Source organism: Pleurodeles waltl, chromosome 4_1 (assembly GCF_031143425.1).
Source record: "Pleurodeles waltl isolate 20211129_DDA chromosome 4_1, aPleWal1.hap1.20221129, whole genome shotgun sequence".
NCBI lineage: Eukaryota > Metazoa > Chordata > Amphibia > Caudata > Salamandridae > Pleurodeles > Pleurodeles waltl.
In genome coordinates, this window is record NC_090442.1 from 808,010,410 (window position 1) to 808,035,525 (window position 25,116).

At 43.2% G+C, this 25,116-nt stretch overlaps 1 protein-coding gene across 1 annotated transcript in view; it reads right to left on the minus strand.

Annotated features, from left to right (window-relative positions):
- LOC138287199 (protein NEDD1-like) overlaps nt 1–25,116 on the minus strand; it is a 224,377-nt gene that overhangs the window by 148,136 nt on the left and 51,125 nt on the right. The window contains exons 4-6 of the mRNA XM_069227559.1: nt 23,543–23,769; nt 17,108–17,309; nt 14,439–14,598 (exon numbers count right to left, since the gene is read on the minus strand). Of these exons, the coding sequence (XP_069083660.1) occupies nt 14,439–14,598; nt 17,108–17,309; nt 23,543–23,769 (589 nt within the window). The remainder of the gene's footprint in view (nt 1–14,438; nt 14,599–17,107; nt 17,310–23,542; nt 23,770–25,116) is intronic.

Below are 25,116 nucleotides of genomic sequence, written 5' to 3' on the forward strand. Positions count from 1 at the left end.
CTCTATCGATGTCAGGTTGGAGTATTCTTTGATTTTCTGAATAGTTCTTTCATGCAGTTGGCAGCTGAGTCAATGCAGGCCATGATGGCTGCTCTCTTGGCTTCCTTGATTTTCAAGTGGTAGTTTCAGAAGGCTGCTTTGTGGGCAGCTCTGTCAGAGGTGTTCCTGGTGGATCGCCATTGTTCCTCAAGTCTATAGCAGCTGCCCTTGGTGGCTCTGAGCTCCTGGGGTGTACTTGCTGGCTTATCCTGAGTTTTTATTGGTTCTGGCAGGTGACAGTGGGGCAACTGTTGTATGCTGCCTTTGACTGGGAAGCATCAAAGGCTTTCGTCCACTGTGTTTCTGTTACTTTGCCCCAGCTGTGTTAGTTTAATCTGTGGCTCTTAGTGATGGTGTGTTGAACACCGGCAAAGGTGAAGTATGCATGCTGTGGTCGAACCAGGTGACTCAGTGACATGGTTGAATCTGACTCTGTTGCTGGAGGTGAAAATGGTGTTGAGTGTGTGTCTAGCTTTGTGCATAGATATGGTGACTAGTTGGTTGATATTTATGTTGCTCATGTTCTCGAAGAGAGTGGTGGTGTTGGCGTTGTTGGGGATGTCGATGTGGATATTGAGGCCTCCAAGTAGTATGTAGTGGTTGGAGTTGATGGCTAGTGGTGCGATGATGTTGGGGATGGAGTCGCAGAAGGGCGGTCGAGCTCCTGGAGGTCTGTATACAAGGGGGCATCTTACTGTTGTCTTGGCATCGATATGTAGTTGGAAATTAAGTTGTTTCATGAGGGGTGTAGGGACGTCTTTGGTAGTGATGCATCGGATGGTGTTCTTAAAGATGATGGCAATGCCCCCGCTGTGTTTGTTGGTGCAGTCTACTGTATTATTTATAGCTGTCAGGTGTTGTGGTGGCTATGTCAGGGTTAGAGAAGGGGTTGAGCCACATTTCGGTGATGAAAGCCACATCAGGGAGAGGTAGGTGACGCTGTCTCAAATTTCTGTGGCATGTTTGCAGAGCGATCGGGCGTAGAGCAGGATGCAATGGAGAGGTTCCGGGTTGGTCGTGGTCTTCGGGGATGGTGTGGAGCTGGGTCCCGTGTGGGCTGGAGATTCTGGGTTGCAGGAGAAATGGCAGTGTCTGCAGTGTCAGGAGTCCTTTGATTGCTCGAGGGAAGGCCATGCAGCAGTTGCTGTAGTGGCACCCAGAGTTTGGTGTCTTGAGTTCCTCTGCAGTGTAGCAGGCGAAGCAGGAAGGCCAGGATTCCTGGGCCTAGGTGCAGATGCGCTTGCCTTTGACATGCCAGTGGTGTTGCCACACTGCAGCCTTCATAAGTAGTGCAGGGGGGTGGAGGGCTGGCAGAGAGGCGGGGCAGGAAGTATGATCAGCGGGCAGGGAACAATGGGCAGGAAACAGCAGGCAGGAGTAAAACAGAAGGAACAGGTGGGGGGGCAATGAGCACCCAGCAAAGTCAACAAGCAGAAGTCAAAGAATAGGCCAAGAATCCACAAATATGTGACATTACAAAGTACCACTGAACAAAAGACTTAGAACCACTGACAGAAAAACCAAAATAACTGAACAGAAAGTTATCAGAAAATAACCAGAATAGTCAGGCCAAAAAGTGACTATGTTAATGTGGGAGGAACGACTCTGGGAGGTCAGATGTCAAGAGAGGGGCGGCAGCCTTCGGCGCTAAGACAGAAGCAGCGAGGGAGCAACAAACAGATCCAGAGGTCAGCAGCTACTAATATTACAAGTTGCTTAAATGGAATTCTGATGTAATGACTATACTATGACTATACTTCTTTTTTATATGCTACAGCTTGTGTGTCCATTGATGCATGCATAGACATGGACTTGTGCACAACAGCAACAAAGCTCTGTTTGGCACAATAGAATCGCTATGAAGAGCACTTGCAGCAAATTGAAAGCTTATTGGCTTTTCATCTCAATAAAACAAACCCAGTTTCTATGCAAGACAGAAGACAGTCAGGCATTCCTGGTTATAGCCACTCAAAACTGGAGCCTATTACCAGAAGTACACAAAGACAATTCAGATATTTTGAGTTTTAGGAGGTGGCTCAAGTTCTGGAATTTCCTGGCAGGTAATATTGGCAATATACAGTAACAATAAGAATGTGCTTTGACCAGTTTTGCACCAGCATAACCCCAGTGGGGCGAAAGATGCACTTTATAAACAAACATTGAAAGTAATTTAAGCTTTTGTGCTGGCCATCAAACTGCTGGGGTGGCAGAAACCCCACCTTCCCTGGCCCTGCAATGCCCACCATATTTAAAGTTTATTTCCAGGTAATCATGAGATCTGCAAGTGCTTTGGCCAACATAGTAAGAACATTTTCAGGGTGCTGAATGATAGTCAGACTACCATATAATGGAGGCATAATGGATCAGTCAAGATGTGCTTACATTAACACAAAAGTAGAATTTGTTTATGAAAAGAAGTAGTATCAATGCCCATGATACACTGTTGCCACTTATTTGGGATATTTCACCTACCCAGGACAACTATGCCCAGAAATTGAGCCACAAATTTGTGGGCTTTCGGATGTCATGGAGATGTTTATGCTTGTTAGACTTTTCGTCCTTGGCGTGGTCTCTCTTAACTTTTGTCTCTGTTCCCGAGGTTGTTGATGTGTGCTGGACTCTGGTTTTACTGTTTTTGTTACTTTGGGCACTTTACCACTGCTAACCAGTGCTAAAGTGCAAGTGCTCGTTTAAAAACTGTGTATCTAATTGGCTTATCCATGATTGGCATATTTGGTCTACTATTAAGTCCCTAGTAAAGGGCACTAGAGGTGCCAGGGCCTGTAAATCAAATGCTACTAGTGGGCCCGCAGCACTGGTTGTACCACCCACATAAGTAGCTCAGTAATCATGTCTCAGACCTGCCATTGCAGTGTCTATGTGTGCAGTTTTAACTGTAAATTCGACTTGGCAAGTGTACCCACTTGCCAAGCCTAAGCATTCCCTTTTCTTACATGTCAGACACCCCTAAGGTAGGCCTTAGGCAGCCCCAAGGGCAGGGTGCAGTGTATGGCTAAGGTAGGACATATAGTAATGTGTTTTATATGACCTGACAGTGAAATCTTGCTAAATTCGTTTTTCACTGTTGCAAGGCCTGTCCCTCTCATAGGTTAACATGGGGGCTACCTTTAAATCTGATTAAAGTGTAGATTCCCTTTGGGAGCGGGTGGAGTTTGGGGTCTCTGAGCTCACAATTTAAAAATACATCTTTTAGTAAAGTTGATTTTAAGATTGTATGTTTGAAAATGCCACTTTTAGAAAGTGAGCATTTTCTTGCTTATACCATTTCTGTGACTCTGCCTGTTTGTGGATTCCCTGTCTGGGTCAATTTGACAGTTGGGCTGGTTGCACCTCACACTAGACAGTGACACAAAGGGAGCTGGGGTGTAGTCTGCATATCCTGATGAGCCATCTGTGCTAGGAGGGAGGGGGAGCAGTGGTCACTCACACCTGAAAGGGCTGTGCCTGCCCTCACAAAATGCAGTCTCCAACCCCCTGGTGAGTGTCTGGGGCCTGGCCTGGGCAAGGCAGGATTTCACATTCAAAAGAGACTTTACTTTGAAGTGGGCCTACTTCAAAGGAGAAATTGGGTATAAGAATGGCACCCAAAACCACAGACTTTAGAAATCCTTCTGGAAACAAGAGGAACCTCTGCCTAGAGAAGAGCTGAAGAGCTGAGGAAGAAGAGCTGCCCTGACTGTGACTGTGCTTTGTGGAGCTATCCTGCAGTTGCTGGTTCTGCCAGAGTAAGAGGGCAAAGACTGGGCTTTGTGTGCATTCCATCTTGAGAAGAACTATCCAAGGGCTTGATTTAGAGCTTGCCTCCTGTTGTTTGAAGTCTCAGGGACACTAAAGACTTCTCTCCGCCAACACCTGGAGAGACTCCTACTCTGCCCTGTGGACCCTGAAAGGAGAAGCTAGCAGCCTAAGAGGAAGAAATCCACGCACCGAGCGCCTTGTGGGGAAAAGATCGATATGACTGATCTGCAGCTGAAAAAATGATGCGCTGCCGGCTCTGTGGATAAGAATCACCGCTCGCCAGAAATGCGACAAAAGAATCGACACACGGAGCAGGAGAAACGATGCACAGCATCGCTGACGGAGGCTGGGAGATCGCATCCTGAACTGCAGGTTTTTTCGGATCCTCGTGCGGCTGGATTTCTGACGTGCACCATCGTGTGCGGGCAAAAACAATGCAAGGCCTGCCTGGACCCATGTGCGGACCAAATCGACGCATCGCTCTCCTGCGGAGAGAAGAACCGATGCACGCCAACTCGACAGAAGGGGGAAATGACGCAAGGTCTCGCTCATGAGTGATATTGACGCATCTCAAGCCTTTTTTGACGCACACCCTGCCATGCAGGGTTATGTTTGACGTGCACCAGGTACATTTTCACGCTAGCAGCACTAGTGTGTGTTTATAACTACTTAAAGACTCTTTTTGCATTTTTATTGATAACTTGACTTGTGTATTGTGGATTTTTGTCGTTTTGGTCTTGTTTTGTTTAGGAAAATATTTCCTATTTTTCTGAACCTCTGTTGTGTCATTTTGTAGTGTTTTCATTGAGTTACTGTGTGTGTTAGTACAAATACTTCACTCTCTGCTCTGCCAAGCTAACAAGGGGTTAAGCAGGGGTTAGCTGAGGGTGATTCTCTTTTACCCTGACTAGAGTGAGGGTCCTTGCTTGAACAGGGGGTAATCTGACTGTCAACCAAAAACCCCATTTCTAACAGTGCTGCAACAGCTCAACTAGCAATGGCTGCTGCTCAGATGTCAGAAACAAATAGTTTGTCCCCACCTCAGATGGGGATGAGTATCCACTTATTTAGAATAATGGCCTGAATCTTATCCACCTCTAAGGAATCCCCTAATTATAAATATTATTCAATAATGCTATGAGTCTCTTTATTATTGCAATTATACGTTTGCAAAACAATACCCAAAATGACCCCGCTGTGAAAAACCTGTTGAAACTAGAGTGACACATTCTTTTCAGACTGGTATGATTATGTTGAAGTTCCTCACACCATTTATTGACTACGTGGAGAACTACTACCAGAGAACAATGGGAACAAAAACATAACTACAGATCAATTGTGATACTACCTGAGCATAGACTAGGTAACATGGTCAGTTGAAGGAATAGTGATTTAATTAATCACTTAAAATGAAGATGGAAATTGGCTAGATGGCCAATCTTTGTGAGCACATTTATCACATCAGGTCCACTTCACTGGCACTACCTCCACGAAAAACGTAATAACATGCTCTGCCAGCAACATTGAACTATTCCTCCACTGTAGGGAAACTGAGCTGCAGCAAGCACTTAAGAAAGATTTTCATATTCCAATCCAATTAATCAAACTTAAATAAAGCTCAATGAATGTGAGCACTAATTGAGACTGAGCAATTGAGATTTCGCATTGAGGATGGGGAGGACGTTGTGAGCGGGGCTCATGCAAAATGGCTTTTAAAATGTCATGGGACTGAACTCGCATCTTCCCTTACCCTGATGGGGCACTGTTTCTCTATTTGGAGGACTGGCAGACAAGCCTGCAGGTCCATGAAGTCACTGTGCTCATAAGTAGAAAATTTCCACAGGGTAATATACTTTTTGGCCCTCTGGAATCTGTATTAAAAGGGTACTGAAGAAAGCAAATGGCCTATTTTTGGGTGCAAGTAGGCACATAAGCATTATTCAGTTGTCCTCAGCCAAGATCTAAAACCATACTGGACTGCAGAGTATATTATGGTCTGCCACCCATGTTGTTAATTGTTCCAACAGAACTTTTCAGATGAGCAGGGAAACAGGTTGGTACCATTGTGGATCAAGGGGTGTCCCTTTTTAAAAACTGGAACAATTATTGCAGCGAGCCAGGTCTTTGGGAGTCTGTTATGTGCTTAACTAATGGCATTAGTAAGAAGATGTGCCCACAAATTAGTGTTCTATTTGTACAGATCCACGGGGATCCCATCCTGGCCTGGGGCTTGATGGACTTTTGTTTATTGCTAACTCAACTTCATACAACTCAAAGAAAATAACTAATGGAAAAGTTACTGGTGTTAATGTAATGTCCTGGGTTTCCAGACTATAAATCAATTTAAAGTGGGCAATCCAACAATGTGGTCTGATCGCTATGTCAATAATATGCTTTGGTGCACTACAAAATGTGTTTCTACTTACAGCCTTCCAAAATGCCCTGATGTCCTTTATCTATGTGCTCTGACAAGATGTTCCCATGCCTCCCTTGGTAGGTCTGTCATACTTGATTTCAAGGCTAACTTCTAATTGGCTCTGCATATAATAATGTCTGCCTTATCCTTAGGTATTTTTTTTTTTAGCTCTGTGCAACTTTTTGTTAGCCCATCTACAGGCCCTATCAAGCAACATGCGATGGCTCTCATTAATATTTACATGAGGTTTCATCGCTAAGCCTCTTATACTCATACCAATACTAACAAAAGCTCTGGTGACCTCTGAGGCACTGGCAGTAGACAAGAGACACTGATATACCAACTCTACGATTGCAACTAGTAAGCCTATGCAAAATCTCTTCCAGGTCTATGGATTTCCAGACTAATCTTGACAGTTTACCTTCAGTTGCGAGTGAGGTGTGATCAACTACTTTACCAAACAGTTTACCCTTTGTTTGCGACAGTGATAACTAATGAATTATGGTTGCTAAAAGCACACTGCCTGATGTCACCTTCCAAAAGGTATTTATTCAAATGTCTAGAAGTGGAAACATAATTGATAATAGTCCTGCATCTTCCACTTACAAATGTTGGCTTTAGGTGTTCTAGGTGGTCAGAGGGTTTTAGGGAACTTCCTAAATCATGAAGTGACAAATAACTCAACAACTCTTTTCCCCTCACATCGCAGGGTTGAACCTTGTCCACTGGCTTGTTTACTGTGAAAGGACTTGATGTGGTGAATATGAGAAAAGGACTCTTTTTGACATGGTTAATCCCCACTTTTTGCTGATGGTTGATGTAGCCTAGAAGTGGTAGCGCCTAGGACCCCTGCTAACCAGGTTCCCTGGGCCAGAGATCTTTCCCTTAAACTGTTGTGAATCACTGGCACAATTGGATACACACTTACTTACCACTATAAGTCCCTAGTAAGTGGGCACCTATGTGCCCACGGCATGGGGTACTATGGGTAGGCCCCAGAGGGCAGCAGCACTGATTGTGCCAACCTCTAAGGATGAGGTCTTCAAACTGGGGGGCAGGCCCCCCTAGTGGGACCTCAATTGATACCAGGGGGGGTGCGAGACTCTGGCCAAAAGAAGTATTATACAGCTTACAGGCCTTTGTTTTAAGCAGAAGCATGTTATTGCATCTTTAAAAATGTATCAGTACTTAACTGCAATGTTTAAATAGGTCCAGACATATTTAAACATTGGCATCTTTATCAAATAATTGTGAAAAATTCTGAGGGGAGCCCCAATGATTTTTATTTTTCAACCGGAGGGGCGCGGCATTAAAATGTTTGGAGACCACGGCTATAAGGTCATGCATCTAGATGCACCCAGCACTGCCATTGCAGGATGAGCGCCCTGGTGCAAACCTAAAACACAAACTCGACATGGCAAACTGTTTGTGTGCCCTGTCCAACATACACTGTATTTACTATAGGTAAGACATCCCTCTGACATGCCTTACAGCCCTAAGGCAGGGCGTTCCATATTATATGTGAGGGCATAGCTGCATGAGCAATGTGCCCCCACTGTGTCCTTGCTAAACTTGGGACATAGTGAGTGAACAGAGTAACCATTTTAATACATGTGCTGGATACTGGTCAACACTTGTTTCCCAGCTACATGATGGCCACTCTGAACCCTGGGTTGTTTGGTATCAAACTACTCAGAATGATAAATCCAAACTGGTACCAGTATTGGACTTATCCCTAAATGTACCCATGGGTCCCCTTAGAGGTACACCCTGCAAAAGCTAACTATCCTGGCATGGTTGCTGACAAGTTCCATCCAGCATGCCACCTTCAGGCAGCCAATATACAACCCTTGGGGGAGAGCCCTATCGCTCTGGTTTGTAAAAAATGCCCTTCCTGGGTGGAGAAGCTAACACCACCTCTCTCTGAAATGTGCACTGTCCAGGCGGTGAGCTTCAAAGGGCTACCACCCTAGAAACTCAACCCCCAAGCCTTCTGTTAGCAGCAGATGGCACCCCCCTTAGCAAACCCCCACTTTTGGCAGTAGCAAAGGCAGGACACCACACAAAGGTTAGGAGGAGTGCCCCCCACCTGACATGCACTACACCTAAGGTGTTGCCTGCGAGAGGGACCCTCCATTTCATTTTCCTCCATCTTAGATGGAAGGAAAATAGCCAATTAGGTTTAGGGAAGTTACCCTCCCACAGGAAGTGGTAACTATAGTGGGTGTAGCCACCCAAAGGTAAGTGTCCCATTTGACAGTACCAGGTTCCCCCTAAAACGCCCACTAAATTCAGAATTTAGTGGGAATTCATAGACCAAGAAATCAGATTTGAAGGACACAAAGAAAAGCATCTCCAAGACAATCCAAGGCACGAGAACTGTGGACCTGCTGCATCAAGAAAAGGCACCAAACCCTGCCTGCTGCACACAGGACATGACAATCGCCGCTGCATAGAAACTGGACTGACCTCAAGAAACCCAGAGGACCTCGAGGTTTCACCAATCACCCAAGAACTCCCTCCAGAGTGGAGGTACCACTCTGCACCAATCTAAGAAGGAACAACCCACTAAGTGTCACTTCACTGACTGGCCAATATCTCCTGAGCAGGACATTGCAGCCAGACCGAACAACACACCTAGGACTACCAAGACAAACCCCATAAGTGTGCCAAGTCTGGTGGAACTTCGCCCTCCAGTGGCCAGACCATGGTAATACCTTGGGTACTAGTCAGCTGACATTGGACACCAGGAAATCCAGCTCACCCAGAGCTGAAAAAGGACCAGGAGGAAGCCCTAGTCAAGAGACTTCAGGAACACCCTTGGACCTCTCACCAGAGTGCCTACGTTGTCCTGTAAGCGACCTCCAAAGAGACTTACCTCCAGATCCAGAGGGCTCCTTGGCACACAGCCTCCAGCACATCGATTCGCTCTGCATCCGGCCACCCTGTGCCCTGCAACGAAGAACCAGCTGTGCCCCATGGGTCGCTCACCCCTTGCGACCTCGACAATCCAAGGGGACCCCAAGGAACCACCTTTAAATCTGCAAGAACAGACCTTTTCCAAGTGCTCCCCCTCAGTGGTCCTGCTCTAGTTCCAAAAGACTTTTCACCGCAGCTCTTGCCAAAACCGGGAGCAACCTGAAATTCTCCAGCTGGCTCAGTGTGCCCACCAATGACCTCGACCAACTGCTAAAAGTGGAACTTGGTAAAACCACAGTGTGATTTTATATGCATTTTTAAAAGTGACTGCCTATTGAGTCCCATGGTGCGTAATTAGGCACAGAAAGACTGCATTTATTAAAAGTTCAAAAATCCATATCATCAAAAGTACTAAATCAATTTTGATAATCTTGGACCTAAAATGTATATATAAATCTGAAGTATTTTTGTAAATTGGTCTCAAGTTATTCCTTTGTGTGTGTGTGAGTTGCAGGATTGATACTGTGAGTATAACAAATGCTTTACACTTATCCAAGATTAGCCGAACTGCTTAACCAAGGTACCACAAAAATTAGAGCATTAGGTGATCTAGTTTTTACCTCTGGAAACCAACGTGTGGTTGCCTGGACTCCCTGCACAGTGTACCTAGTTTCCTAGTTTTGCACACTACATAGAGGGCCAGCTTCCTACAGTGAACACTGCCTGGTTCCCAGCTCTGCATTAAAATCCACCCTTCCAAGAATTAATTTAAAACCCTTGCCAGAACAAGAGCACTATAACCTAAATCGTCAATAAACTCAAAGAGTAGTTAGTAGTTCCGATTAGCTTCAGCTGTAAAATCATTGTTATAAAAAATACAATTGAAATTTCCTGGCCACCGTAAAATGAAATGCCTGGATAGGCCCTTTAGTACAGTGATCGATGTTACAGAACATTGTAGGGTAACCTTAACCCAAGAGGTTAAGCCTTCCGTGGCCCTACCCGGGACCAAGGAAACAGAGTGTCAGAAAAACAAACCGCTCTCAAAGTCTATGCTTTTGTCACCCAGGTTTCTTGTAACGTTTCAATGTCAAATAATTGAATATATTCAATTCAGTTCTCTACATATTATTTGGCAGCTACACCAGAAATATTCCAGCATATATTTTTTAGCTCTAAAAACGTACATGGCAAACAAACTATTATATGGGAACTGGCTGGAGTCTAAAGCCACCAGCCTAATACTACAAGGTGTAAGGCCAAACTCTAGGTCAATTTTCATTTACTTCCATTAACGGTTGTAGTATGGACCTGGGCAACAAAATTAGTCGAACTGGGATGAATAAAGTCACCACATAACTGTAATACCGCAGGCTTTAGTTGTCTGTAGAAATAATTAGGGGCAGTAGTTCAATGTGTCCTTCCTCATGACGAGTGATGCATGAACCCTTCTGCCAATTGAGGTTGTCTAAGAGCTTTAGAGCTGTAGCCCCTCCTCACGGTGCCAAGCAGGATTGTGGACAATGTAGGCACCCTCCACTCTATGAATAATCTCAAACTGGCTCAGTACAATAACAGAGAGGTGGTCATTCAATTGGAGTTTATTCCGTGCACAGTTTCTCTTCAGGATCCTTATGTGACAAATGCACATTTTATAAATAGAACTAACCTTTAGATTAGAGGTAATTCGTTATCAAGCAAGAATCCTAGACCCTCATGTAGCAAGACTTTTGCCACTAGACACAGAATGGCCAAATCTCCACAAAACATCAGCTCCCTTGATTTGCTACCACGGTCAAAGATGTTGGGCACAAACTCATAGTGTAGCCAAACGTTTTTCTTATAGAGCACCAGTTAATTCCACAGAACATGTCGTCTCTCCTACTCGCATTGAAACTGAGCTAAGTGACCATATACCACTTGCTTACTACAAACAAGTAGATGTGTGATGGCATACTGATGGGCTCAAGATTTGCATTAAAGAGTGGCATAGTGTGACAATCATCGGCACAGCTATGAGCAGATCATGACAGTTTTTAAAGGTTGCTTGGATACTGTTTTATAACGTTTACAAAGTTCCATGGAAATCTTTGCTGTGCAACTTTTGAGAAGGTTTTTGCTTTCCCGACCCATATCCAAAGTGTGATTCTTGCGACAATTTATGTCACAAACATACTTATTTGACCCTGACAAAGGGATCAGCATAAGTTACACATTGTAGAAAACAGTCGGGCCTCGATTACAAAGGGACCATTAAAAGGCTATGTAGTTAACACTGGTACCCAGGGATGTAGTATTTACCAATTGCCATAAATTCTGCACATTCTAAATTTTCTCTCTGAAAATGGGAATCAAATGAGTAATTGATATTTATTGCACTAAATGTTACACAAATATTTATTGTATATTCTGTATTCTGAGTAAACTGAGTGGGATGACCTGCCACAACTTGCCTGGGAAACAATAGCAGGGTGGTATGGTAATTTCCACAATATTTGATATTCTGATCCCTGCAAAAACTGCTGTTAGCACAGAGATGCGAATTTTAACTGCCACCCAGCAACTTCACAGTCAGTGGTGTTGTATTCTTGTCCTCTGCAAAGTCATTGGGAAGTGCTGCAAAAATGTAAAGATGAAGAGAAAAACCGAAAGAGAGGTCACAAAACAAATTCAAGCTTTGTGACAGGTGATAATAGGAGAATGTTTGATGAACTACAAACACAAGTGCAATAATTTTCTGATCTCCAGGCAAAACAGCCTCTGGTCTGTTGGAGCAATCTCCATACAGTGAATAAAATGGCATTTATATGGCCATTTGGTGCCACCAGGCACGGCTAACTCCCCAATAATGGTCTAGGCATGTAAGTGATGAGCTAATGGGTGGCTAGAATTAACGCTTCAGTTCGATATCTCCACACCAAAATAGATGTTTTACGATTTATCCACACTGAATGGGGAAGACCACACTGATTCAGGTTTGCAGGGTAAAATTCTGCACGGTGTTTTCTTTTAATTCAGGTTAACGATCCAATTAAAAACAGGCTCTGAGTAAGTGGTACATCGGAGCAGGTACAGGAGGTGAGAAAGGCAACGGAGATTGTGGCCTGGCAGAGTGGAGCATTACATGCTCCCCTCATGCCATAGGAGTGGTTCAGTCAGGATCTATGGAGTGGTGAAAGGCTGTACATTGCAAAGCCTAAAGCAATTTTACGTCCCGGATTTTCCAGCAAGTAAAATCAAGTATAGGTTTTTCGATACCCAGAAAATCTCAATGCAGGAACATCGGCCCATTTGTAATGGGACAGAGAGGCCTTTGCAGTGTTCTGAGACTGCTGCCTTAACTAATTTAATGGAAGAGTAGTCTCTGACAAACTAGTTAAACCAAGCCAAGTAAGGTGAAGGGGTAGTACTGGGTGGATGACATGTTTGCAGTGAAAGGTGCTATACAGATGGAGCAGCATCCTAAATATTGGGGAAACCATGGTGTGACTGAGGCTTAATACCACCGTGACCTAGGTGGGAAACAGTTGACAAAGAAAGGCAATGATGGACAGCTTGGAAGTCCCTGCTCTCCAAGGACTGTGGAGAAACAGGAGTAATTAATGGTGAGAGTGAAGAGACTTCCCTCTGTACTGGGCATTTGTGACAGTACACAATCGGGCAGCTGGTTCAGTGTATAGGAAAGTGTCCCACTGGGAAATTATGAACGCCTCTAGCATATGCAGGAATCTATGCAATCAAACTCTTGTCATGCACCCAAAGCAGCTAATGACAGGCTGTCGCTGCCATCTCCAAGATCTAGACTAGGAACAGGGTATTGTGAGCACCCTGCGGCCCTGCCTCATCGTCCTGCAAGAATTTCTCCATTCACGGCACCAAGTTGGAGGGACAATCTGTCAGGTTGAAACTGAATCAGTTTGTTTCTGGTCGCATTTCTCTGGCATTTGATGCCAATTAGGGAAGCTTGCTGTTATGTCCCGCTGCCAACCTTTTTAAAATTAGGTTTTAGCAGCACGTTGGATGCGGGGAGCTGAGGGAGAGGGGGGTTTGAGAGTAGTGTGAACGTAACAGCGCTTCCACCCCACACCCAACTTGCCTTGTGTAGCCTTCTTACAGAGACCAACTGTAATAAAACGTCTTACATTTTGTAAAAAACAATACCAGATTAATTTAGCATATAAGTTCACATCAAAGCACTATTTTCTTTAAAACATGTATTCTGTTGTGCAAATACAGACAAAATGTATTGCTATAAAATAATTATTGTGAACAAAATGTATCCGTTTAAAAAATAGGCGAAAATGTCAAAACAGTTAAAAAGAAGTAAGAAAAAACTCCGGGCACAATAACTACACACGATATGTATTTATTATTTGGGCATTAGCCGTTAGGAACTATGTTAAATATTTCGATTTCATATGCTCTTCGGACAGCGAACATTACATTTCACATTACTTTCTGCTACAGAGTCGCAGGTTGCATTAACTGAGCTAGAACGTAAGGACGGCCATCACCCTGAGAAGGAGTTAGAGGGATTTACAGAGTTGCGAAGCTTTACAGCAAGAAATCCAAAGCTCAGCAGAGGGATAACACAACTGTATATAAGGTTTGCTGAAGGAGCACTCCTTGCTTGCTAGAGACTTTAAGGTACCAGCTGCTGAGCGTGAAAAGTAAGGATTCCTTAGCTGCCTAGAAGGTACACAATAACTTTGGAAAACAAACAGACCACAGGGACGGAAGCTTATGAAGAAATGGTTTTCACAGGAGTTGTACGTTTAGCGTAGTAAAATAAAATATGAAGTTATATTTAAAACTTAGGGAAAACACAGACTGACACAAGCGAAAGGTACAACTGGATAGGGAGAGAGAAAGTCCTCTCTAGATGATGAACAAGTGGTTGGAGCACCTAAATGGGGTTTTATGTAGGTGAAGTGGAAAATGGATTGTGAATGCAAATGATCATTTCAGCTTCGAGTTCTGAGCCTCCAAAGTCATTCCTCCTTTATAATGAGGATTTACAGCTCATTGGTCAGTGGAATGTATTGCTTTATTAGAGAAACGCGCCAGCCCTTGCAAAGTCAGCAGACTAGGAACCTTCCAAACATAACAGAAGGAAGAGTGGCTCACTCACGGGGATGACTTTAGGCAGACACAACCACCCAGTTAAAATGTACCCCAACCTCTGCTTTTGTTGAAGACAAACTGGTAAACGAGAGTGACAGCATAACACCTGTGGATGGTTTCAGTGCTAGACCCAGCAGACTGCACAATAAAACAAGGTGCTCTAAGTTATGGTTCAAATTACCTGTCAACTCTTGATTAACATTAGTCGCATCACTGTCTTTTTCTGGTGGGCACCAAGTGAAAACAAAAGAATCAAAATCCGAACTAGAATTCTGGCTTCTTCCACTGCTATTAAAAGAGTATCTCTTGTTCATAGATGATCTGCGCGAAGATCGATTATACTGAAATAAATAAAAAAGAAAAATAAGAACTAGGGCAATTAATAGATCGAGCAGACTAGGTAGATAAAAATGTGTATGCCACCAAAATATCATTTTCTTCCATGTGTCAGTTTTAGAAGCAATACGTATGGTGACATAAGTCCCAAATTATGTATTCACACTTCTCGCACCACTTCATCGCTAGTATACCTAGATATCACCTCATTACCACTGTTACTCATTAATTTCTTCAAGCGAGGAAGATTTAGTCCCTCAGTACTACGCCTTATTTTAATATCTGCATAAGTGAACAGTATTGAAACGTTAGCTGCATGCCCAAGTCCCAGAGCCTGTGCTACCACGGCCTACAGTGCAGCACAGACACTCAATAGGTACAGACATGGACGTCAATTCACCAAAAGAGGAAGTGACATCATGCGCCATTTGACCTTTACCTTCGCTTCTAAACACATGCTTACACATACACACAAACATATACAACACGCTCTCGCTCGCAGAAACACATTCTCACTTGCACGCATTCATACGGCATACATTTAAAAGGACTTTTTACTTACCTCTGCTGCCAGGGGGGGCCGTATTCCAGCTGAGCGTACTCAATTTTTTTGACACTTATAGCGAATAATATATTAGTATTCACTATCAGTGCAATTAAAAAATAACAAAAAGAAAAACTGGAGTTCTCCTTGGGTTCCTGGCGCAGATGTTGCTACATCTGAAGCCAGGGGTCGCAAATGCAGTGCCAGGGGCTGCAAGGGGCAAGTCAGGGCTCGTAGCTGCGACCCCGAAATGTCCATTGGTACATATTGAGAAAGGCAGGGAGTATATTTTATGTTACGGATTTCTAAATAAAATGATCTAATAATACATTTTGTGTTGTGTAGTTCAAGTAAAAACATATGAAAGTAAGACGGTTCATAGTTTTATATCGAGTGCCTGAGCAGGCACAACCAGGGTGAGTATAACCAAATGTTGGTAGAAATACAAGTTCTAAAGTGTGGATGCATTTAATGTTTTATCCTCCAGCACATAGTTTGTGAAAACATTGGAACGAAATACATGCCTTAAAGGCAAATGTTGCAAAATCTAGAAAATTACTTTAGTTTTCCAAAAGCCAATCATCTATTCTCCAAATCTGAATAATGCTGTCAAAAGAGTAACTACTACTAAAATAAAAATAAAAAGACCGCTTCCTCTAACCTCCATACAAATTCCGTTTCAGAGAAGCTGGTTAGAATCGTGACCTCAGAATCTCAGCCAAGCATCCCATCTATGGCATAGAGGGATTAGCGCTCATTTCATTCCTAGGTGAAGTATACTGAGACAGTGTCTGGCAGTCTGTTATTTATTAACTTGATATCTCCAATGTTCACATTCAGTTTCTTGTAACTGGAGGTACGGGAAATATAACTTTCAACTGTGAAGTTTGCGAACTTCACAAAAGTTGTAAAGTTTTGCAAACCTTGCAAAACTCTCCTTGCAGAATAATTTCCATAAAACGTTTCGGTAACATAAGTAAATAGTTTTTGCAGAGATTTTCTTTTGTGAAACCTACTTTTACAAGAGTTATTTATCATCATTTTTACTGTCCAACTTCTTCAGAGGCCGTGAAGCTTGCAAATTTTGAAGTAATTTGTGGAGAAGAACCTTTGCAAGTAAATAAAAGTAAAACATCCTATTTAGTGCAATGTAAGATAACAGTGGCTAACAGGTGTTCTTCCACCGATGCATGACCTTCTCCATGCTAACGTTTAACCTCTTCCTTCATGCTATAGGATTGGCTTCATTCCATCCCATCTCAGTAATCCACTAAAATGCTCACCATACACAAGGCTGGGTAGGATCCGAGAGGCTGGAATATAGTCATTATTACAATTACAGGCCTTCCTGCATCTGCTTCCAAAATGTATAACAGTTTGTTGACAAGGACAAACAAATCCTGCTTAGGTGCTGGAAATGTCCACTAGGAGTCTTCAATATTATTGGAAAGCAGCTGCCAGGTACTCAGATCCTGTAATCCCCGCCACATTAAGCTCAAGATCTATCTGTAAAGCCACTGCAGGGACTCATTTGGATTACAACAGTTATGAACAAGTCATGAATAGTTTTTTTGTTTGTAGGAAGATCCCAGAAGTGGATCTTACGCTTGGTCAGGATAATACGAAGTAAAGACATCAGACAGTTTCAGTTCTGGTTAAGCTCTTTATCACATATTGAAGGATGACCCAATATTCACCTCTGTTCATCCCTGCCTCAATCTAGTTCAGCCATGTACAATGTCAGGTTTGCTCCAAAACAGATAATTTCATAATCATATATCAATAATCAGTCAGAAAGATGAAGTGCTCCCTGCGATAATTTAAAAGTCCAGTTAAGCCACAAAACAGTAGGTGAGATCACACAAACCCAAACATAGAATCCTCAGAGTGAGTATCATTTAAGTTTAGGACATAAGAAGCCCGAACTGTATTTTAAACTTCATATTAAAAAGCAGTCCATTGGTGCTCACCTTTGCATGTGTACCGCCGTGTTGAAACTGTATGCTTTTTACTGCTGATTTGTGAGCAACAACTGTGTTTACTGAGCGAGTCAGATTCCTCAAGTCATATTGGTAAAGGTTTCCAGAAATAGATCCAATTGTTATGCCATTTCCATCCGGCATGAATTCTACAGCAGTGAGAGGAGATTCAGCACTCACAATTTTGAATAAGCTTCACACCAGGAACAAACAAACAAAAAACATTTTAAACATACACTTCTGGCACAGGTGACATCAAGAAAACACGTAAAGAGAGCACCTCAAGAATTAACTGTAAGTTAGCCAAAATAAACTAAATGCAAGCAACACCATCCACAACAGCTCTTCCTTAAGTAAGCAATGGAATTAAATGGCACAGTATGCACATAGCCAAAGGATGCACAATCTAGTTTTGTCACTAATTTTGCCGCTGACTTTTTGGATAGGTACTCATGCTGCTTTTGGTAAATGTCCCATTCCAACTTGCAAAAACATAACCTCCCCGAGACCAAAACCCTTCTGAAAAATATCCCGTATTGGGTCTTGCTGCCATGATTGATGAGTTAGGGCTCCACTCTGAGTTTATCATGTTGAGAGGAGTCATTGCCCATCCCAAGACACCTGTTGTATGTGGAGTGTGCAGCCAATACAAACAACTGTGTCAATGGATGGAAAACCATGGCCTGGTTCCACCTATCAACTCCCAATGGTTGATGTACTTTGTGTAACACTATGGCTGAGGGGACATAGAACCTCTACTTTTGTAGATGTTCGGTGGAAGAAATGTACAGCAAAATGTACGAGGGAAAGATTGAGCAGAGCGCCAGCCCACCCCAAAATCCAAAAGTTAGCTAGATAATTCAAGGTTTTCATGGTCAATGATCAGTGCAACTGTCTGGGTAACGGACCAGGCGTTGTGTGGAGAGAAAACCTCTAAGATTCTTTGGTTCAAAGGTTTCTCCTGAAAAGCATTGCTGAAGCATTCATAAGGCTCCAGAGAAGACTGTGTGTCAGGGAGCTCTTTATGAATATGTTCTGACTCGACAGCTGTGAAGCTTCAGATGTTGAATTGTCAGAAGCTTCTGTTTTGTAGCTGATGGACTTTATAATCCCTAGTTTTCAACAATTCAGCTGCTTGCAGAGAACGAAGGTCCATGCTGAAAAAACATTTTGAAGAGTCTGGGACCAAAGTGTGAGCAACACCAACGCGAACTGCTCATGTTTACTCACTCGGTTTCACTACCTGGAGACCCTTTAATAATTAAACTCTTTTCAGCACCGTGATCTGGTGAGCAATTAACCTCATTAGCTCATGTTTGGTAAGAAAAGTCTAGACTTAGTACAATTTCCAAAGCATGTTCCTAAGCTATAGGGGTCTAACATGAACACTCGCATACACCAACCGTTTAACTAAAACTATTTTCATGAAGGAAATAATCTATAAGAACGTATAAATCATATGGAGGAAGTAAAATGATACGTAGAACACTGTAAACACAACCAGACCGACAATGAAGCAAGTGATGGAGGAGAGGCACTGAAGTGCAGTCCTGAGGCTAGAACAATCACGCCAGGCCCCACCCTGTGTCGAGGGTTTATTTATTTTATGGTTTATTCTAAAGCGCAGTTAGTCACCACATAGGTAGCATTGCACTGAAACAGATCTAGTGCTACGATTGAAAATATATCCGAGCAGTATAACTTATTTCGGGAGGATTGAGCAAATAACCAGGCCTTTAGGGCTTTTTCTGAACTTTAGATATGATAATAGGAGCAAGTATACTAGCAGATAGTCAGGACCACGGCACACAAAAGCTAATACCAACTAGAGGCATTCGATATCCCAGTGCCCAAACCTTGCGAAGAAACATGATATTAGGAGACAGCCAAAGCCATATTGGCCAAACCTTAGCAGGAACTATTATATGAGGGGGAAGTGAATGCCCTAGTGCACAACACTCACAGGAAATAGGACTTTAGGATCAGCAAAGACTATTGCCCAAACCCTAGCAGGATTTAGGATGATAGAGACTACCTAAACCTACTAGGTTTACAGAGTTGCTTCTGAACTGCCTTCTCCCTACATGCCAATGTGGGGCAAGCTCATGACCAGCAGAGGAAACAACTTTGGACCTATATAGATATACGTCCCCATTACAAGGTGATGCGCCAGCATGTTGGTGCCAGAATCTCTGACAGCGGGCCTTGCGGTACAGTACCACCGATTTTGTTGAATGCTTCTGAAGATGGCCTCTGCATACAAAAACTTACTCCTACATACGAATTCAAAGTTTGCAATTCTGAAATGAAGAGCTGCTGTAAAATGAATTTAAATAGGTTCTACATAGTTTGATTTATTTTACATCCAAAGGGTATGACAGAAGCCTGGACACTGGTAGTTCCATTTCCTACATATATTCTAAAAATAAAAAGCATCCAAGAAGACAGTACATCATCTGTTATAATCACTAATACTGTTAGCAGTCTGCTTCTGAGGCTCACGTCTATCAGGGACACCTGGACTGATGATCCTAGCTCCTGGCAGTGTTCTTAACATTTTAACTACTGGGAATTTCCACTGAATCATTACAGGCAGTAAGGCACCCCAGCGTTTAATTTCAGATGGTTGCCAGTGGGGCCCTCCTTCTTTCATTTTGGGGACCAGCACTTATTTTTTCTCATCAGACATTGACCAAAAGCAAGAGCAGGAAATGCACACACATGGGAAAGAAGTAGGAATAGTAAGATGGAAAAAACATGGCAAAAGGAGAAAGCAAGAACTTGCACGAGTGAGATAACAGGGCAGGGAGTGTCTGATAGTGGACAGAAGAGCCATATGGTTGTTTCAAGACTATGCAGCCTTAGCATTGGATGCACCAACATTTTAAAGCACCGGCAGCAGGTTTCTGCACACATCTTTTGGCACCGACACTCATTCTATAACAATTTATGCAGTGTCCAAGCCAAAGCAATTTCTACAATTTGAACCCCAAAACTATTTAAAAATGCTAAAACAAGTATAGGTAGAACACATATGCAAACAATTAAATATTTTATTCAATTCTCAAACAAAAAACAAATCTAAATTTTAATAGAAAGGTTGGAGCTTTTCAAAATTTGGTTTGATTTGTAAAAGGTAAAGCACTATGCTAAACAGCAGCATATTACTTTGTCTTTTTTACTTTTAATGCATGCTCTCTTTATATCCATACATAAAGTTAAATTGAAGCTCCCAATAGGTCATGCTATATTGTTGTGTTATGTGTAATAGTGGAGGACTCTATCACCTGGAATTGTAACCTGCAGTTAAGCAGGGGCAGCTTGGACAGGCATTAGGCTAGGCTGGTGGGACCTATTTGAAAAGTCAAGTTTTCAGCTTCTTGCAGAATTTTAGAATGGAAGAAGCAGCTCTGATGTGCAGCTGCAGCTTGTTCCAACAGTGCCTCCGCCCCCCACATTAGAGTGGAGGAGTGTCACCGCCCCTGCTGCCACTGCAGCAAAAGTGAAAAATAAAATAGCAATAAAATGAATTAACATTTTATTTTTCACTGCCCCCAGCCTGAGCAGTGTTTGGGGGCGGGCAACTACTGCTGACTGGCAGCAGGGGAGTGGTGCTCACGCCACCTGTTCACACTGCGCATGTCAGTTTGGCCAGCCGTCTTGCGCCCAACATGCGCAGGGTAAACCTCTCCACCTAGCTGTCTTAGACAGCTGGGTGGACAGCAGAACATCGAGGCAGTCTGCTCCAACCAATCCTGGTGCTGCTCTCATGCTGCTCATTTGTAGCATGAGAACAGCATTAGGATTCGGAGAAGAGAGCTGGCTAAGGCTCCACAAGGTGCTGTTGCGCTGACTGCATGAAGACGGAGCGTGGGTAAGTACTTTTTAATTTATATTTTTGTTGTTGTCCCAGTGACAAGCATTGTGAGAAACTCACATTGCCTCAGCCTAATTCCAGAGCTCTGTCATGGCCCATTACAATAACGAGCCATGATTAAGAGCGTTGGAACAGAGACTAAAGTCACTGTGATTTATTACAGTGCCTGCCACCGGAATGGGCACTCAGCACAGCGACCCTCCACTGTTGAGGGTCACCGCCCGCCATTGTGTTCCAGGCTTTAGGAGCAATGAGAAGGCCGAGCCCCCGTTTTGGATCTGCGTAGGAGGGTGACGTGCACCTGTGTGCTCACTGAGCCGAAGTGTCTGGTGAGTTTGTGGAATGTGAAACAGTTATTGAGGTAGTCTGGGCCTGTGTTCTGTAACAAGTTGAAGGAGTGTCTGAAGAATCTGAAAAGAGCTCATTTGCATATGGAATGCCAGTGAAGTTCCCTGAGGTGCGAGATCATGGGTGTGCGACATGGTAGTTTAAGTGTGATCCTGGCTGCTGGGTTCTGAATGGTTTGAAGAAGCCTGCTCAGTTGCATGCTGATTCCAGCGTGGAGCAGAGTCCCAAAATGGCTGCCAACACTTCCTGGTTGAGGTGTTGACAGCCAATCAGATCTCTGCACAAGATCTGGATTATTTGTGAAGCTGTCGCGACCTTAGATATACAAATTTGGATCTCCTTTAATTTATCTTAAACTACTGGAAAGTTTACACCAAATAACAAAAAACATAATCTGCTGACCAAAAGCTACCTTTCTGCCGAATTTGGTGTAAATACAACCAGCAGTTTGGGCTGCAGGCATGTCTAAAGAGTCTACAGGTATTAACATAGGAATCACACTTTTTTGAAGACCCCCCTCCCATTTTCCCAGCCCCCACTTGAAGATAAAGATATAGCCAAGTCAAAAATCGCTTTTTCAATGGAAACTAGGTCCCAACTGCCAGTAGGATATGGATCTATGTGTAAATATATATATATATACATATATATATATATATATACACACACACACACACATACAAACATATATATATATATACACACACACACATATACCCAAGTTACACATATGGTGAGGTAAGTATTTGGTGTAATTCCGACCAGCAGTTCGGGCTGCAGGCATGTCTAAAGAGTCTATGGGAATTAACAAAGGAAACACACTTTTTTTGACACCCCCCATTTTCCCAGCTGCGCTTGATGCTAAAGATATAGCCAAGTCAAAAAAGCTTTTTCTATGGAAACTCAATCAATCAAAACAATTTATGGGGCGTGCTACTCACCCTTAAGGGTCTCAAGGCGCTGTTTACTGGTAGGGGTGGGGGGGAGGGGAGGCTGATTACTGTTCGAAAAGCCACATCTTGAGGTTTTTTCTGAAGAGCAGGAGGTTCTGAGTCTTGCAGAGGTTGGTGGGGAGGGAATTCCAGGCCTTGGGTGTGAGGTAGGAGAAGGATCTGCCTCCGGTGGCGGCACCTTGGATGCAGGGGACTGTGGCGAGTGCAAGGTCAGTGGAGCGGAGGTGGCAAGTGGGGGTGTGGAAGTTCACTCTTTCGTTGAGGTAGGTTGGTCCAGTGTTGTGGAGGGATTTGTGTGCATGGATGAGGATTTTGAAGGTGATCCTCTTGTCGATCGGAAGTCAGTAAAGGGATCTGAGGTGTGAGGAGATGTGTTCATGGCGTGGGAGGTCCAGGATGAAGCGGGCTGCTGCGTTCTGGATCCTCTGGAGTTTTTGTTTGAGCTTGAGTGTGGTGCTGGCGTAGAGTCCTAACTGTACATACCTACAGATGGCAGCCAGTAGGATATATATATATATTCCCAAGTTACATATAGGTGGAGGTAGGTATAGACAATCTAGAGTTACTTACTTTTTGCTATTTAAAAAAAAATATTTTGATATTCAGAGTAAACACCCTGAATGTGTGTGCATGAGCAAACAAATTTTAATATTGACTAGTTTTATAATGCATGATACCCGTACTACATTTCCTCTTGACATTTTAAAGCTTTATTGTGTGAATAGTAGGCCTGGGTGGAGTTCTTCTACACTGAAATCTGCAAAGTGTCAAAAAAACTCCACACGCCCTGCAAGCGGCAGAGTGTGGTAAGTCACCCTGATTTTTAACACTGGGAGTTTGTCTGTATAATGCACAGCGCAAGAGGGTGCTGCTTCTTTCTGACTCTCAAGTAGATTTTCTGCTTGAGCTGCAGCTTCCTCAACGTGAGCAATAGCAACTTGCCCCGACCACCCACATTGAGAAATCCTGCCAGGAGGTGGTCTAGCATGTAATTTTTCTCACTCACGCTTGCCAACTTAACGAGAAAGGAATAATTCTGCACTGCATCGCTCTGCGGAGTTTTCAGAACTCCACGGACCGTACGGAGCGCAGAGTGGGTAAAACTCTGCCGTGGAGCGGAATTCATCACCCACCTCTAGTGAACCGTAATTCAAACATATTTTCAGAGTTATAGGATCACCAATTCATTGCAGTACCCAGGGAAGCATCCACAACAGAACATTCCATAATATAGTAAAGAATACTTACTCCTTTTTTGAAGTGTCATAGAAACATATTCTTTTATCTGAACCTACTGATACAAGCAGGAGGTCACAAATGGGAGAAAAACAAATATGTGCATCTGAATGCTTGTGTGCTTCCTCGAATGTATGGTAGCAGTCCTGAGTATTTACATCCCACAAGGTCACCGTACCGTAGCCAGATACACTGCCAAGTAAATGCTTCTTCAGAGAATATTGCAAATGTTGAATAGGCTGGAAAGAGAGGACATTCATGTTACCAGAATGTATTCACCTTCTTACTTTTTAAAAAATGTGTCAGCATGCGAGTAAATATATTATTAACATAGCTGCCATCGTTCATTTTTGACACTCGCGAGCTCCTAAAAACTCATCTCTGTGGATCTTACCACGTTCTCGACTTGTTAGACAGATAGAATGTGTCCCATATGTTCCCAACGCACCATTAGAGTATGAGAGTTGTGTAGTGCGGAGCACACAGCGAAGCGCAACAAGGGAACACTAGGCATGCACCGACAGATAACTATCGGTAACGTGCCTATAGGCAGCGCTGCATGAGGTTCAGCTCAGGGTCACAGGAATGTCCGTAATTTCCGGCCGTACGGTTAAATGCTGGGGGCGGGGACGATGTACAATGGAGAGACCTCACTAATGATCCTTATATCATATTATAGCTCCCACCAGTTCAGTTTTTTCCACAGCACCATTTTGAATGCAAGTATTTAAAGAATATATTTAGAATGCTAAAATAAAAGCAGTTAGTCTAGGTGCATGCCCCTCCCCCGCCTGTGTGAGTCCCTGATTTGGCACGATAATAGCTTTAAGTAGTGCTAGATTGTAAGAGAAGCAGGATGCCGAACTAAAGAAGGTTTCCATTTCATATATGTGCACATTCTATGAGAACACCAAGTAAAGAGCTACATAGGCTCCATACTTTCCTCCCCGGCACAGTGACCTTAGTTGTTTAACTCTGAATTATATATGATGATTAGATCAAGACCAGTCCCCTCCTCACCAACTGCCTTCTGCATGCAGCTCGAGCTTCATATCGGTCACTGCTTTAGAATAACATCCTAAGCCTTTAGTTGAATTGTGCTGGAATTATTTGAATTGTGCTGAAATTAATGGAGAGTTCCTAATGTTGATGTCATTCTATATGTAATGCCATTCGTACTTTGTCATGCCCGTACATGCATGTAAAGGAATACATTAATGAGCAGTATGTGAAGAACAAAAAAAGTTTCGTCCAAAATAGTAGTCATAGCAATGTTTTATACAATGTCATACCCGACTCCAGCCTTATTTTAGCACTCTAAATAAAAGATAATATTAGCCAATGTAGAAATACTCAATTTAATGACATGAGAAGAAAGGAAAGCTTCCTCTACCGAGGTGGATTCAGCCATGACCTTTCCTATGCCAGCAGTGAGCTTGAACTCGCTCAGAAATCTCGTGGTTCATTTGTATCCTTACACAATCTGGATAAAGTTATGCATATTGAACTATCAGTACCCATCAGTGTGATGGGCTCCTTGACAATGGGAGTGGGGGGAACAAATATGTGCATATACATTAATAGAA